The sequence below is a fragment of the Podarcis erhardii genome, assembly GCF_964252035.2.
Source record: "Podarcis erhardii genome assembly, chromosome: 12".
Classification (NCBI taxonomy): Eukaryota; Metazoa; Chordata; class Lepidosauria; order Squamata; family Lacertidae; genus Podarcis; species Podarcis erhardii.
In genome coordinates, this window is record NC_138513.1 from 22,861,282 (window position 1) to 22,877,325 (window position 16,044).

At 42.1% G+C, this 16,044-nt stretch overlaps 1 protein-coding gene across 1 annotated transcript in view; it reads left to right on the plus strand.

Annotated features, from left to right (window-relative positions):
• The window catches only part of VPS50 (VPS50 subunit of EARP/GARPII complex), a 77,671-nt gene that overhangs the window by 41,929 nt on the left and 19,698 nt on the right, over nt 1–16,044 (plus strand). The window contains exons 20-22 of the mRNA XM_081881954.1: nt 113–219; nt 10,071–10,192; nt 12,884–12,964. Of these exons, the coding sequence (XP_081738080.1) occupies nt 113–219; nt 10,071–10,192; nt 12,884–12,964 (310 nt within the window). The remainder of the gene's footprint in view (nt 1–112; nt 220–10,070; nt 10,193–12,883; nt 12,965–16,044) is intronic.

Below are 16,044 nucleotides of genomic sequence, written 5' to 3' on the forward strand. Positions count from 1 at the left end.
ATTATTATACTCTGCTCCTTTAGTGGCAAGAACAAAATATAAACGGAACATTAACTTCCCCATCTGTGTGGTCCATGTCTGTGCACTTATACCTAATAATTTTTCTACCTAGTATTTCTCGAGAAACTTTGAGAAGCAGGAAGCGATCAGATTATTGCCTCAGTAAGGTGAACGCTCCCATTTTGACCAACACTACACTGAATGTAATAAGACTTGTTGGTAAGTGAAATGGTTTCTTGCTTTCTTAATACAACCTGCATGTTTAATCAGTGTGTGTGTGTTTTATATTTAGAATTGCCTGGCTTTTAAAACTTTATAGCAGGAGTGTCATGGTCTCATCTTTGAATAGTTCTGAGTTGCCATTGCTGTTATATTTTTGTTACCAAAAAATACAAAAATTACGATGTGAAACAAAAATGATAAAAGATTGCAAGATAATGTATCATGAAGAGATTCTGCAGTATATTTACAAAAGAAAAGCACGCCAAAAGCACACCAGGAGGGGAGAAATAGTAATAACGATTAATTCAAAGAATGGAATATGCTTCATTTCAAAAAGGCTTCATGAAAATATTCCCATTTAGTAATCCACCACATTATCTTACAACATTTTCACAGGTGTGTGCAATCAGTCCCTAGCTATTGTTTAATGTAATTAACTGGGGGTTCTCAGGCAGTCAATGCCTCCTTATAGTACTCTTCCTTTTCCTACCACCCTTTTTAGCTTCATTATCTCTCAACTGCTCCCATATTTTAGCTGTTTTTCTGTAGTCTTTCCAGTGTCTGGCATAAAATATCCATGTTGATTGTGTTACTATAAAGAAGCAATGCGGAAGCAAGAAGCAGCTAAGCCAGCTGCTGCTGGCTGCAAAGCCAGACAGGATGTTTGTGACTGTTGCCATGGCAAGAAAGGGGCAGTCCATTCTCAGTATTGAGCACCGGATGTGAGCTCAGTGTGTGTCATATGATCTGTACAGGATGTACATGGGTAGAGTTTGAGTTTCTCTCTGTTGTTCAAAGAGTGCAGACATCTTTAACTGTATGGCTGCTAAAGACAGGAATAAAAGCATGTAGTTACATTTCTGTCTGTGTCTGATTCCCCTCCCTGGGGATATGCAGGGAGGAGGAATAGCAGTGGTGTGTTTTTCTCACAGTCTGGGAAAAATCGCCGATACGGACCTCAACTGTTTTTCCTGCCGGGAGTCGCGGGAGGGAGGTCAAAAGGAATTCAGCCGGTGCCTGGACAGATAGGCACATACCTCTGACCGAGGCAGAATTCTAACAAATGGTAGCAGAGGATGGTTTCTACGATCCATGGGAGTCTGCAAAGATAGTAGCAGAGCTGCTGTTTTATCGCTCCATGGAAGCCTGAAGTGAGGGGCTGTTTTTCTGCAGCCAGAAGCTGACCAGAAGAAGCTGACAGCCAAGCCACGGAGCCCAAGGTATGAGATTTTCGGGCTTAGAAGTGTGAATGCAGATTGATTCATTCTCTGCTTCAAAGGAGCAGCGTTTGGGGAAAAACAGCTCCGAGAGAGAAGAGGCCTGCATTCCAGACATTCTTGTGGTTTCCTGTCCAAAGAAAGGAATGCACTGTTGCTAAGCAACGCCCGTCAGTGGAGTGAAATGCTACAGAACTGAGCTGGGCTATCAGGCTATGCCTCAGAGAGGCAAAAACAACGTCTTGTTTTGACTAAGCTCTCACGAACTGTTGGAAGGGACATTCCAACGCAGCCAGTGTAAGAGCTGCCAGGTGCCCAAGAGTGTAAACAAGCCAGCTATTGGATTTTAGAGGCTTGTGTTTGAAAGTTAAGGCAAAGGACTCAAAATGGATGTAAAGAAGGGGGGAGGTTTGCCTTCTCCACCCCTCCTGACCAATGACAATTATGCATCTTGGTCTATTAAGATGAAGGCCCTGCTGCAGAATCAGAGACTGTTTGGGGTGATTGAGAACCCCATCCCTGCAGCACCAACGCGTGCTTGGGAGTCACAGGATGTGAAGGCCAGAACGGCTATAATTCTGTGTGTGTCAGACTCGCAGCTTGTACATATACAGGATTTACAGCACGCGAAAGACGATTGGGACACGCTGAGAAGGACACATCAGAGAGATGCAGGTTCTTCAGCGTTGCTGTATTTTGAAAAGCTGACCAACCTGAGGCTTGCGCCTGATGGAGATGTACAAGCACACCTGACGGAAATGAAATATCTGCGCCAACAGATGGTGGAACGCAATTTCCGTCTGCAAGAGGAAGTGTTTTGCTTCATGGTGATAAACAGCCTTAATCGGACTTACAAAACCGTTGCCAGTCAGCTGGGGTCCCTCCCAGCAAATGAATTGACTTCGGAGAGGGTCTATGCTGTCGTTCTGAATGAACATGACAGACTTGCTGCCCTGGACGTGAAGGACAGGGGGAGACAAGAACGGAGTTCTAACACCCCCAATGCTACTGCTACTGGAGAAAATGCTGTAGCTTTGAACGTTGTCCGATGTTACAATTGTGGACAGACTGGGCATCTTCAGCGGAACTGCAAGAAGCCACGTCAGAACAAAGGTGCCAAGGGAAGCTCCACGAAGTCTGAGGCATCAGGCAGAAGTCATGCCAAGTCACAGGCGAAGCCTGCAAAGGTTATGATGTCGCTAAAAGGAACCAAGCCAGAAGTGGAGAACGCTTTTGTCATTGACACGGGCACCATGGTTCACATGACCCATCACAGGGATTTGTTTTCGTCGGTTAAGATGCAAAGCTTCGTTGTACAACAAGCCAACGGTCAAGAGCTAGAAGCGACCGGAATTGGAACTGTGTATCTTAAAAGTCTGAACTTGACTATAAACAATGTTTATTTGGTTCCAGGGTTGAAGTACAATCTGCTCAGCGTATCGCAGATTGCCAAGAAGGGACTAAAACTGTCCTATGATGATGAGTGCTGTGAGATCTACAAAGATGGAGAGCTGTATCTTTCTGCCAAAGAGAAAGATGGACTGTATTTGTTGACTTTTGATCAAAGTGATTACATGAATTGTAATTCTAACATGATCTCTTTTGCAGGTGTAGCCAAGAAGAACGCCAACCAGGTCACCTCGAGGGTCAACAGGGCATTTCAGCGGGTGTATGCTGATGTGATTGGTCCTCTAGCACCATCTAGAGGCAATGCAAAGTATTACCTAATATGTGTTGATTCTTTCACAGGTTTTGTCTGGATTTATCTTTTGGAGAGACCAAAAGACGCCTTAGAAAGGTTTAAAGAGTTTTGTGACAAGGTTAAAAATATGCATGATGCTGACATAGATTGTCTTTGCACAGATGAGAAGCCAATTTTTCTCTTACAGGATTTCCAGAGGTTCCTGCAGAAGAAAGGGATAAGACACAAAATTGCAGCTTCCGAAGAAGCTTGGAAGAGATGTGTCTGTGTTAGGGTGAACAAAGAATTGCAAAAGGGAATGGAGGCGCAATTGCTTAGTTCACATCTGCCACATGAGTACTGGGCTGAGTCGCTAATGTCATTTTGTTATACGTGGTTGAGAAAGTTTTCAAAAGAGTTGGGAAGTTCTCCTTTTGAGAAACTGTTCCATAGAAAACCTTCTGTTGCCCATTTCAAGGTTTTTGGGTCTCATGTGAGGACAGAAGCTCCGGGTGGAGTAAAGAATGCCAGAGGCATTTTTGTGGGTTATGAAAAGGGTCTCTACAGAGTAATTTTGTCTGAATCTGGTCAGGTGATTCTCACAAAATTTCTAGAGAGTGCTCCTGAACAGGAGAGAGTGATTGTTCACACATTTCCCACAGGAGATGATGATGATTCTGATGATGATGATGATGTTGATTTTATTGAATTCAGTAGTACTGATGTTGACAGCGATAGCTCAGACAGCTCAGTTGTCACAGTCATTGAGAGGAAATCTCACATAATGACTAGACCCTCAGAAGAGGAGGATGAACCACTGTTTACAATTGGTACTGGTTCTCTAAAGAGTCCAAAGGCTGAACCAGAAAGCAAAGAAGAGCAGCACCTCTTACGTAGGTCTGAGAGAGCAACGAAGGGTGTACCACCCAAAAGGTATTCAAAAGAGTTTGCCAACCTAGCTATTGCATGTGTTGCTATTGTAAACGACCAAGGTCAGATTGAAGCTGTGTCTGAGTCAGAGACAAAGGCACAACAGAGAGTTGTTAACCAAGGTAATGCAGATGCACTCATTCCTTGGAAGTCACACAACCAGAGAGGTACATTGGTAAAACCAGTGGCGGGTAGTTCCAAGGGTGGAACTGAAACAACAGGGGAATGTTATACATATAACAACTGTTTGTTTTCTTCTCTGGATCAAGCATTGCACGCTGCACGCGTTGATTCTTTAGCGGGAGTATGTTACTATAAAGAAGCAATGCGGAAGCAAGAAGCAGCTAAGCCAGCTGCTGCTGGCTGCAAAGCCAGACAGGATGTTTGTGACTGTTGCCATGGCAAGAAAGGGGCAGTCCATTCTTAGTATTGAGCACCGGATGTGAGCTCAGTGTGTCATATGATCTGTACAGGATGTACATGGGTGGAGTTTGAGTTTCTCTCTGTTGTTCAAAGAGTGCAGACATCTTTAACTGTATGGCTGCTAAAGACAGGAATAAAAGCATGTAGTTACATTTCTGTCTGTGTCTGATTCCCCTCCCTGGGGATATGCAGGGAGGAGGAATAGCAGTGGTGTGTTTTTCTCACAGTCTGGGAAAAATCGCCGATACGGACCTCAACTGTTTTTCCTGCCGGGAGTCGCGGGAGGGAGGTCAAAAGGAATTCAGCCAGTGCCTGGACAGATAGGCACATACCTCTGACCGAGGCAGAATTCTAACAGATTGGAGTATATCTGGCACGTGTTCAACTTTCTTTATTTTTCTAAGAGGCGACATGATAGGAAGTGTATAAAATTATGTGTGGTATAAAGAAAATGGATAGAGTGCATTCCCCTTCCCATCTCTTATAATAATAGAACTCAAGTACATCCCATGGTTTCAGGACAGACAAAAGGAAGTACTTATTTGCACAGAGCCTAGATCAGTGATGGCCAAACTTGGCCCTCCAGCTGTTTTGGGACTACAACTCCCATCATCCCTAGCTAACAGGTCCAGTTGTCAGGGATGATGGGAATTGTAGTCCCAAAACAGCTGGAGGGCCAAGTTTGGCCATCACTGGCCTAGATAAACTATGAAATTCTTTCCCGCAAGAAGCAGCGATGGCTGCCAACTTGGATGGCTTCAATCAGGGGTGCCAAGTTGAATAAAATATGGGGCGGAAGCAGGTAAGTCCCGCCCCACATAACCACATAATTGATCATATAACGTGGCACACAGACACCATTTGAATGGCAATGCCCATCAACTTTGGGGGGAAGCCCCCTCAAATGTTTTATTTGGGGGGCCGAAGGGACCCCAGCCCCTAGGAGTTGGCTCCTATGGCTTCAGTAGAAGAAGTTCATGCAGGGTGCCTACAAACCCTCGTGCCTATCTGCTGTCTCTATACCAGATGCAGTGTGCTTCTGAGCAGCAGTTTCTGGAATCAGATGGGAGAGCAGTGCAGTGCTTAGGTCCTGCTTTCAGCATCTGTTTGGCCACTGTGAGAACAAGATGATGGGCTAGACAGGCCACTGGCCTGAGCTAGCAGAGCTCTTCTTATGTTCTTGTGGATGTAAGGTTTTATTTAACAGGCGGCGATGTGTCAGACATGCTGTAATTTGGTTACAACGCCCACTACTTAATGTTAGCTAGGATGCAAACCTTGGAGAATACTTGTACTGAGCCAACGTGCGTTCCCACAAATGTGCTTTTTCACTGACTGGTGTAACAGAAAGTCCTTCAGTGTTTGGGGGCTTTTTATTGCCTTTTACGATGCTTAGAACAGAAAGTTATCACACGAAGTCATTACCTTAATCTACAATGTAGGTAAATGGATTTTCATCTGATGGACACGAGGGAATGTAATTGAATTGTGTTGTGTGGAACCTCATTTCCATGCATCCTTGCCAGCAATCTTGTTCTCCCCATGCTGTTACCTGAAACTTCGTTAGACTCTGGGAAAACATTGCCTTTGTGAGCATGACCTACGCACTCTGATTTGATAAATATTGCTCAATATTTCTTGGCCAAACGCATGATATCTTTCTCTGAACTAATAAGACTGTTGACACATCTGGTTGAAGAACATGCAGAATTGCCGTCTAAAAATCAAAGCAGGCACTTCATTCTTTGCGGAGTTTAGATTAATTTGGCAAAGATTATGTTGTTCATTACTTAAAAGCCAGAAATGTGAGGAAAGATTTTTGTGCCCGAACTCCCAGTTCTTTGGTTGTTCTTTATTTCCTTCCTTCATAGCTTCTTTAAAGGATATCCCTAGCTAGGTTGGCCATTATGGGGTAAAACTGGCCATATTCCAGTGTATTTAGGGAATATTGAAAGAATGCATTATCTAAAGCACAGATGATAAAGTGTTGTCTATCAGATCAATGACCTGGAGCATGGAAGGCAGATAGAAAGTATATGGGTAAAAATTGTGGTAGAGGGAAACATCAGTGACCTTACTGTGTGTGTCTGCTATGGATCTCCAAGTCAGACTGAAGACTTGGATGATGCCTTCCTAGAGCAGAATACCAAACATTCAAAAAGGAGAAATATAGTAGTCATGGGAGACTTCAACTGAGTTTTGTAAACAGAGGTTGGATGGCCATCTGTTATCTTTAGTTGAGATTCCTTCATTGTAGGGAGTTAAACTAGATGACTCTCAGGGTCTCTACAATTCTGTGATTCTATCCCTGAACTTTATATGCCTTAATAGGCTTTTTGGACTGCAGCCATGGTTTTATAAACAGGTACCTAAATAAAGAATAGTGGATATGCAAAAGTTATTTGTTGAAACTAACCCTACCATGAAATATTTTGCTGTGTCAGTGTTCTAAAGGCAGGGGAAGGGGTTAAAAATGCTTTTCCCTATTCTGTATTTGATAATTACTAATTGGCATGTCCGTTGTGCTTTTGTTGCACAAAAAGTCTTGTAGAATCTATATATCCTTTCAATAACCCTGTGAGACACGTTAGGGTAAGAAATTGTTAAACTGGGCTTTTCATGCATTATCCAGCATGAAAGGAAATTTCTAGGTGAAGATATGCAAAGAGTAAAAAGCATGGATATCCTTTTTTTTAAAAAAAAAGCACGAAAAAGGCAGTGAACACTGACTTAGAAATCTGGGATGCTTTGAGGTTTTTAAAAACTGCTTTGAGCTTTTGTGTTTTTTGGTTGTTGTTTTTACAATCAAGCAGTAAATTGCAATGAAAATAAATAAATAAATATTGCATGGGCCACTGCGATTTTTCTTGAAGCTATATTGCAATTTACAAACACCTTGAGTAACACCTCTAAGATATTACTATATGGTTCATTATGTGTTCTGCTGCTTAATTTCTCACACAAAACATAAAGCAGAAATACATTTCTGTTATCTCTTTTTCTGCCAGACTTTAAGGGCAGACTTGGATGACTCCTCCATAATCTATTTGAGATAAGGTTAATGTGAGCTATTGCCCTCTCCCCTTGATGGTTCCAGCTTGTGAGAGCTGGAAAAGACGTCTTGCAATGAACCAACGTGTAATGGAAATTTTAACTGTGATAATCATAACTGTAGGATTCTATGCTATGTAAGAATTACCCACGGCCATGTAAACCCTGTTACTGTGAGAGCCTATCATGAAATTATTCTAAACGCATCCATAAGCACTTGACAAATTATATAGTAAACTGAAAACATAAAAGTTGCAGGCTTTTAAATATTAAAAAGTAACTCACCCCATATAGTTTTGCCTGGAAGTCTTAATATCACACTTGCTTTAGAATCCAGATTGCCAAGAAATATGTGCCAATGGCAAACAATTTGTCAAAAAAGCATGTAGTTGATTGCATCTTTGTAAAAGTCTGGTTTCACTGCAAGTGCTGCTCCTAAATGTTCTTCCCTTCCCTTCTAGTTATTCTATGGGATTTTTTTTTTTGAGGGGGCACACTCTGCTGATGGTCCTGTTGGTGACTTTTCTGGTGATTCCTTTTCAAAATACCTGTTTAGTGCAAAAAAAAGGTTGTCTACTAGGTTTATAGGAGAGAGTTTAAAAATTGGCATTATCTTATGGAAGGAATGAAGAAGAAATGTTCCTGGAGCCTGAACAGTGTCAAGATGCAGAATGATGTAGTGATAGAGAAATGTTCTTGGCATCTAAGGGAGAAAAGTTTTTACAGGGGCAAGATTTAGGGAAGAGTTCCTTGTCTTCCTCATAGACTCTTAAGTCCAATCCTCTAGCCTTTCTGTTAAGTAGATGTTCTTATTGAAAGAGATGTTTGGAAAATCCAGGCCCATGGGATTATCTTGGGTGTTATTGAATCGTTGACGTACGTATCAGTTACCAACAGCTTCAGATGTTATTTCTCTCCATAAATGTGATCGGTAACATTGGGACTGCTCACAGGTGCAAGGATGGGCAACCCCAGAGAAAAAGGGAGAATAAGCAGAATTTAAGGAAATGTTCAAGACTACCAAGGCTTAGAAGGATGTTTGTAATCGAGGGACATAAAATCATTTGGGCATTTCATTGCAGTTTTCATTGCAGATTTAATGCTATTTCATGGGCTAGTGCAATGTATTATAATAAATGAGATGCTGCCTTAAGCTAAAAACGGTGGTACGGTATTTTTTCCATAAACGTGCTTAAACTTTCCGGGTTCTGATTTCGCAAGGTTGATTATCATTACCTCTATTTCTGATGTCCAGGCTGTGATTGCCACTTTTTATGTAGGTGCCACCCACATCCAAGAGGAGAGGTATTAGCAGGCCTTTGTAATTTGCAGAAGTGCAAAACAACAACAGCAACAGTATTAGAAATAAAACCTAAGTGGGGGGACCACAAAACAGCCCAGTGAGAATTGAGAATGCTCCATGGCTCTTTTATACTGATTGATAGCTGAGGGGCTGGAATCCTGAGCAGGGAAGTGCTTCACGCTGCCAACACTTTGTTGCACGGCAAGGTTGTCCTATCTATGCCAGTTTCCAACATTTCACCACACATCTAGGCTGTGCACACAACCATATGTTTAAAGCACATCCTTCCTACCCCCTAAAAAAGAATCCTAGGAACTGTAGTTTGTGAAAGGTACTGGGAATTGTAGCTCTCTGAGGAGTAAATTACAGTTCCTGTGATTCTTTGGGTGAGAGGGATGTGCTTTAAAAGTTTGGTCTGTACACAGCCTAAATATGATCAAGAATTGGAACCTAGGATGGAGTGAAGAAGTTGGGAAGAAGCTTAACTGTTTATAACCAGGGACAACGAGGAGAAGGAATAAGCTCGGAGCTTCCCAAACTGTGTGTCGCGACACGTTAAGTGTGTTGGCTGCAGTGTTTTGGTGTGTCGTGGAAACAGTGGCAGAGCTTCATGCTCAAGCAGGTGGGGGCGTGGCTGTCGCGTGTCCCGGGGGGGTATGGCACGTGTCCTGGGGGCATGATGCGCCGCCTGCGGGGGCGTGGCACCCAGCGCAGGGGGTAGGGCAGCCATGATGGCACCCCACCGGGATTATGGTGCCGGGGGTGGTGTGCTCCCCCTACCCCCCTCTTCCTCCACCAGTGCGTGGAAATGCTCCCCAGGGCTGGAAAGTGGTTAGTTTAACCTCTGGTTTGCTAGTAAAACTGAATTATTGTGTTGCGAAATGATGCATGTCTAAAAGGTGTGTCACCAACATGAAAAGTTTGGAAAGCTCTGGTTTAGCTCCTAACCTATGGTGACCTTTGTTTTCAGTTATGTTAGGAAATAGCTGCTATTCTGTCTAATATTGGGGGGGGGGCAATATTGCAGAATGGGCAGGCCCAGCATCAATTGTTTATTGTATTTTCACGGGATGCACACAGACACTCAGTCCTCTAGCATCCATTTGTACTCACCTTACCAATCACCAGTACAGTATGGGCATTTCACTAATAATAAGTATGTATAAAAGCTGGTTTGACATCAGCGAACAAACATGGCATGGAAAGTTGAACTTTTTGTGGTGTTCTTTTTTTGTCTTTGAAGGCAAATACATGCAGATGATGAACATCTTGAAGCCAATTGCATTTGATGTGATCCACTTCATGTCCCAGCTTTTTGACTACTACATGTATGCAATATATATGTTTTTTGGCCGAAATGACACGGTAAGTAAACATTGCTGTTTAATCAGTGTGCGTGCATGGATGGTGAAGGGGAATAGTATAAGGGGGTAGCGATAGCTGGAATATTAATTTGCAAATCTAGAAGTATAAATGGTATAAGGTCTGTGTGAGGGTTTACACCTATCTCTGCTTCCCAGATGTCATAGAGAAAGAAAAGTTGTTATGAGGAAACAATCTGAGGATTATGGAAAAATTGGTTTCTGGTTTGTGATATTGTGAGAGAGAAGATGGAGGTTTCGCTGGAATAATTCATTTTGTTCAGCTAATTGCTTTTCAGATATGGTGTTCCTATAACTTGGGGGTTCTCTCAATATGTCATAACAAGGCCAAGGAAAGAAACCCTCATAAAAAACCCATAACAACAACAACCCTACACAAGCGTGCCCACAGGCAGACTAATAAGAGGAATTTGGATGAGACATGCAGGGTAGTGGCTGTGTGGTAATAATAAGGACTGAGCAAGCTGCAGTTCCAATGGAAATCAATGGCATGTGAGTGCCAAGCAGTACTGGGATATGCTGCTGTTTTGCTTACAGTGACTGAAAGTGTATAAAGGAGGGATGAGGCTCCTCAAGATCTCTTGCTCCTTTTAAGATAACACTAGGAGAAGAATATAGGGCGGTGCCCACTCTACCCTTCAAATCTGAAGGCACCTCGCAGCATTGAGAAGCTAGGTGTTAAATAGCTGGATACATTTCACACATGCCACAGATCATTTGTTTATTCATTTATAACTTGCAAATCTGAAAGGTATGTTCAGAATATTAGTACTAAGGAACAATGTTTTCCATGTTGCAAGAATCCCAGAAGCAATGCAAATACTAGAATCAAGTGCCCCACGAGCTTTAACAGGATGGGATCCTAAATCAGTCATTTATTTGCTTGACAGATCCACACATGGTTCCAAATTGTCTAGGGCTGTTCTTTTGGCAGGAGTAATAACATTGAGATTTGGTTGTTTACAGAGATGAACAGCAAATAGTTTTTTTAACACTGACTTGATTTTCATTGGCTGTTTCTACTGCTCTTTCTTTATGCCCTCCCCCTTTGCACCTCCTGTTTGCATTTTAAAGCTTTTACCCAGTTCTACACTTTCCACATCTAGCAGAGAACAACACAGTACTAGGCAGGTAAATGCGCAAGAGTTGGATTTTTGAACATTGTGTTTCCTACTGTAGTGTTCCTTATTGTTTGGCTTTTTGAAGAGCAGTTCCCATGGGAAACATACAGCTTACGAAAAGGGTCTATGAATTTAATTTAGCCTTCTTGTAAAGATGATATGATAATCTAGCATCTCTGAAGACAGCTAACAACAACAACAACAACAACAACAAATAATAATAATAATAATAATAATAATAATAATAATAATAATAATAATTTGGTATGTCCTTTGGCCAGTAGAATAAAAAAATGATAGAATTGTAGTGTTGGAGGGGACCCTGAGGGCCATAGAGTGCAAACCCCCTCCCACAATAAGCTGCCTGTGTTGGGGATACCATTGAGGAGGGTCAACCCCACTAAATTGAAAAGGAAATGTTTTTGAACCTTTGAAGACCGAAGACATTAATAATTTTATTGTAAACTTCTCTAAGTGAAAGACTGTCATCTCAGCCCACACACTGCAGATGTGTGTGCTATAAAGAAACACAGATTGCCTTAAGTGTTCTTCCATATTCAGTTGCCCTTGTAACAGTTGCACGCTATTTAAAATATTCAGCCTTTTCCATCATTCAAGCCCATTTGTTTACTTCAAGCCACTTACCCAGTGGGAGTAACTTGGCCAATGCACAGGTACATTAGCTTGAGTGGCTTTTGAATGATAGTTAAGGTCTGTTCTGTTGAATCCAAAGCAAAGGAGTGTCTTCTTGAACTGACAAATGTATTCCTGGTGTGAAACACATACCCATATTTTGACAATATGGTTGAAGTTGACCCTTGAAATGCATGTATGTTTCTTAGTTCTCGCGCTATAGTTTTGTCAACTGAGCAGCTCTGTCTGGGTCTCTTATAATTCCCACTGAATTTAAAATGTGGTAAGTTGCAACAGGATGAGCTAGTATAATTCATTCCTCTAATGGAATGGCTTTGGGTCTTTGTGAACCATGACACTGGAACATTTTCTGCTTGATTCATAATCACAAATGTTTGTGTAGGTGTAACTTCACTGAATCTTTTCAAAAGGAAATCTTCCTTATGTAACTAGTTATCTTAGAGCACGAAGGTAATTGCTACTAAGTAGCAAGTACAGTTCTTCATTCTGATTTACATTAAATTTGTTCTTCATGTGGCAAAGGTGTCTGGTGCCATTTGATGCCATTCTCACAAAGAATACAAAGCACACGGCTTCCCAAAGTGCAATATAAAGTATTCTGGGGGGGGGAAAAATCCCCTAATACAGTGGGTAATTCATGTGTCCGGTACGAACTGTGTGTGGTCGTTCTAGTGTATGAAACTTAGTTTTTCTTTTTATATGAGTGCAATGTTGGGTGTGTAGCTGCTGCCTTCCCTCCCCATCCCACCTCTTTTTCCATTTTTTATTTTAATTGAAATACCATGTCATGCTGAGCTTTTATCCAATGTGGCAATGGAATGTAGGCAAATGGGAAAATTCCTTTGTATTATTTGTATGCTATCCAAATTGTGTTGCTTAGAATTCCCTCTCACTTCCAGTTTGAAACGACAGGACTGGGACTCAGCAGCAGCCGGCTTCGAACCACACTCAACAGAATACAGGAGAGCCTGATTGATCTGGTAAGTTGTAGGACTTTGAGTAATTGAAATGGAAGAGTAATAGCAATTTCTGCTTTGCATTGGTTGCTGTACCAGATGTACACCATCCTGAGTAATTGCACTAAATCCATGTTAGATTACAACAACACATGGTTTGTGGAGATGGCTCTGAAGACAGTTCGGTAACTTCAGCTGGTGCAGAGTTCAGCAGCCAGGAAGACGGCTTGAGCATGTTACACCTATCCTGGCTTGACTGCCCTGGCTGGCAGTTAGGCCCTCTTGTTGGTTCCTCTTGACCCATACCACTGGGTGATCCACAATAATGAAGAAACTTGGCAAAGTTGATGCCTGTGTATATTTCAGAAACAACATGAGACTGTCTGTGGTGAAACGGTGGTGGTTGAAAACCTACAATGATAATTGGGATTTTATCCTATATTTCATACCCCTACCTCAGCAAAGCCATCAAGATGTCTTTTAAAGATGGAAAGCTAAAAAAACATGCATTCAACAAGATCTTCCCTTTAGGAATCACTGCCTGTTTTTTCACAGCACTTGCATTACCTGTGAATCCTGTTTCAACAGTCCTCCAGAAGATACCCATTCTTTGGGGCCTAAAGTTTCAGCAATCGGCCACAGCCCCTTTAGTGATTATAAGCCTGGAGAGACCAAACATGAGACAGTTCAGTTCTCGCTCTCTGTGTTTCACGATGTGATACCCACATTCATTGGTATCAGTGATGTGAAATAAAGCCTAATAACTTCAACTCAGGTACCTTCACAGAATCACATTAGTAGGAACCATCAGTCCAGAGGTTTTTTCTGTTTCCAGTTTCCCACGCTGTTACAGAAGGCCACTGACCCCCTGGAACAACTATGTGTGTATGGGGGGTTGGAACTCCAGGGTCCCCTGGAGCATGGGGTTCTGCAGGAGCAATTGATGGAAATTGCCTCTCCCCCTTTCTCCAGTGGAGAATCGCAGGCATTTGTTCCAAACTCAGTGCACTATGTTTTATTAATAATAGAAGGTCTGGTCTCAAGTGTGATTATAAAAGCTGTATGTTACAGTACTAAAATGGCTACCCAAAAGTCAGTCTAACCACTTTTGCCTTGCCATCTATCTCTCGTCCTGTGAGAGCATGTTAGCTGCCAGTGGAAATATTTGATAGATGTTGATTTATTTGTTTGTGTGCCTTTTTTATAGCCAAACACCAACCTAATTTGGCTGTTGTTGTTTTTAGCTAAGACATTATTCATACCACCGTGATACACTGCATCTCTTTTATGTCAGCAGCTGGTATATATGGGTCTCCTCCTTCCAGGAAGAATTGAATCTACTGTATAAGAACCATGGTTTATCCTGTCAACTGTTGAAAAAACGTAAAAGCACATATCCCTGATAAGTAACACAATTCTGTGTTCACATTCTGCAATGGAATTAACTAGGCAGGTTAAATTTGAAATACTTTATTGTCACTTGTACAACTTGTATACAGTGAGATTACATGAGCACCCTCCACTCAGCTCTCTTAGTCTTAATTCCCCTCATTTATTGACGCACACCCACCAAACCCAAAAGTCAGTTGCCCTGTTGTTATCTTTTCATTCAGCAGCCTAACAGCCCACGGATAGAAGCTGTTCTTTACCCTGTTGGAGCGACCAATGAGGCTTCTATATCTTCTGCCTGAGGGCAGGGGATCAAGAAAGTGCCGGCCAGGGTGTGAATCATCCCTAAGAATTTTCCTCACTCTGCTAAGGCAACATTCTTCCACTATTTCATCCAGTGGATTCACGGGACAGCCCATAATATCTTGTGCTGTATTCACCACCCTCTGTAGGCACTTCCTATCAATGATGTCAAACCAGCATACCACACTGTGATGCAGTATGAAAGGACACTTTCTATTGCTGACCTGTAGAAGGAGATCATCAGATGTTGATTGACATTGTTCTTCCGCAAGACTCTGAGGAGATGGAGTTTCTGTTGGGCTTTCTTAACCACCTGGGTTGTATTTATTTTCCAAGTAAGGTCTTCACTGAGATAAACTCCTTTAAATTCCTAGGAGTTTATCTTAGTGAAGACCTTACTTGGAAAATAAATACAACCCAGGTGGTTAAGAAATGAAGCTCCTTCTGGAAGGGGAAACCGCAAATGCAACAGATCAATAAAACCAGGCAAATGCTGCTTTCCTCAATTGACAGGGTGACAAATTATGGTATTTACCAGCTCTGGTGCACTGCTGTTTGCTTTCAATAGAATGGTACTAGGGAACAGACCAAGTTCCTGGTTCAAGCAACATAGAGCTGCTGGCAACCTTGGATTGGCTTTATCTATGTTAATTTGGAGATCGTTTTGATATAGTCCCTCCCCCCCCTCAATGGGTGTGGTTTCATAATAAACCCAGGTGTGGACAGACACATATAGAAAACACGTTGGAATTGAAAACCAAGATGGATTCTCCAGGAAAGATATGTAACCAGATATGCTAGATTCCTGATAGCTCCTGCTCACAGATACGGTCTGTGAAACCCATGTGGTAAAAGTGCTTTGTAAAGCAGCGCAAGAGTCCATAAACTTCTATATGGGGGAAGCTGCGGCTTCCTTTTTCCGGAGAGGGTTCTGTGTTTAATCTCTGGTGTCTCTATTCAAGTAACTTTGGTTATGTGAGCAAAGTTTCCTTCCATTTCATCCCACAGTTTCTGGGGGGTGATCACCTTCACTATGCATGCTGATTCATTACCCGCCCCCCCTTCCAAAACTGATCTTGGTAACAGACACTTGATGGAAGTTGTAGCTCAGTACATCTGGAGGGCAGTAGGTTGTGGAAGGCTGGTCTAAAAGGTACTCACCAAGGTGGTTTTTTTTTTACTTCCCACAGTATATTTAATCTATATATTGTGTTTCAGCCTAGGTACAGTTTTACTTCTGTGACTGAACAAAAATGAGAGCAGTTAATATGTAAGCGGAGGAGCTTGTCAGAGCAATGGGATTTCCAGGGGTAGAAACAGAAAGATGGACCTTAGTTTTTTCCGTATGTGAGAGAAAATCTTGTTTTTCATTTAGTTTGTTTTTCACTACAGTGAACTTATGCGGTACATGC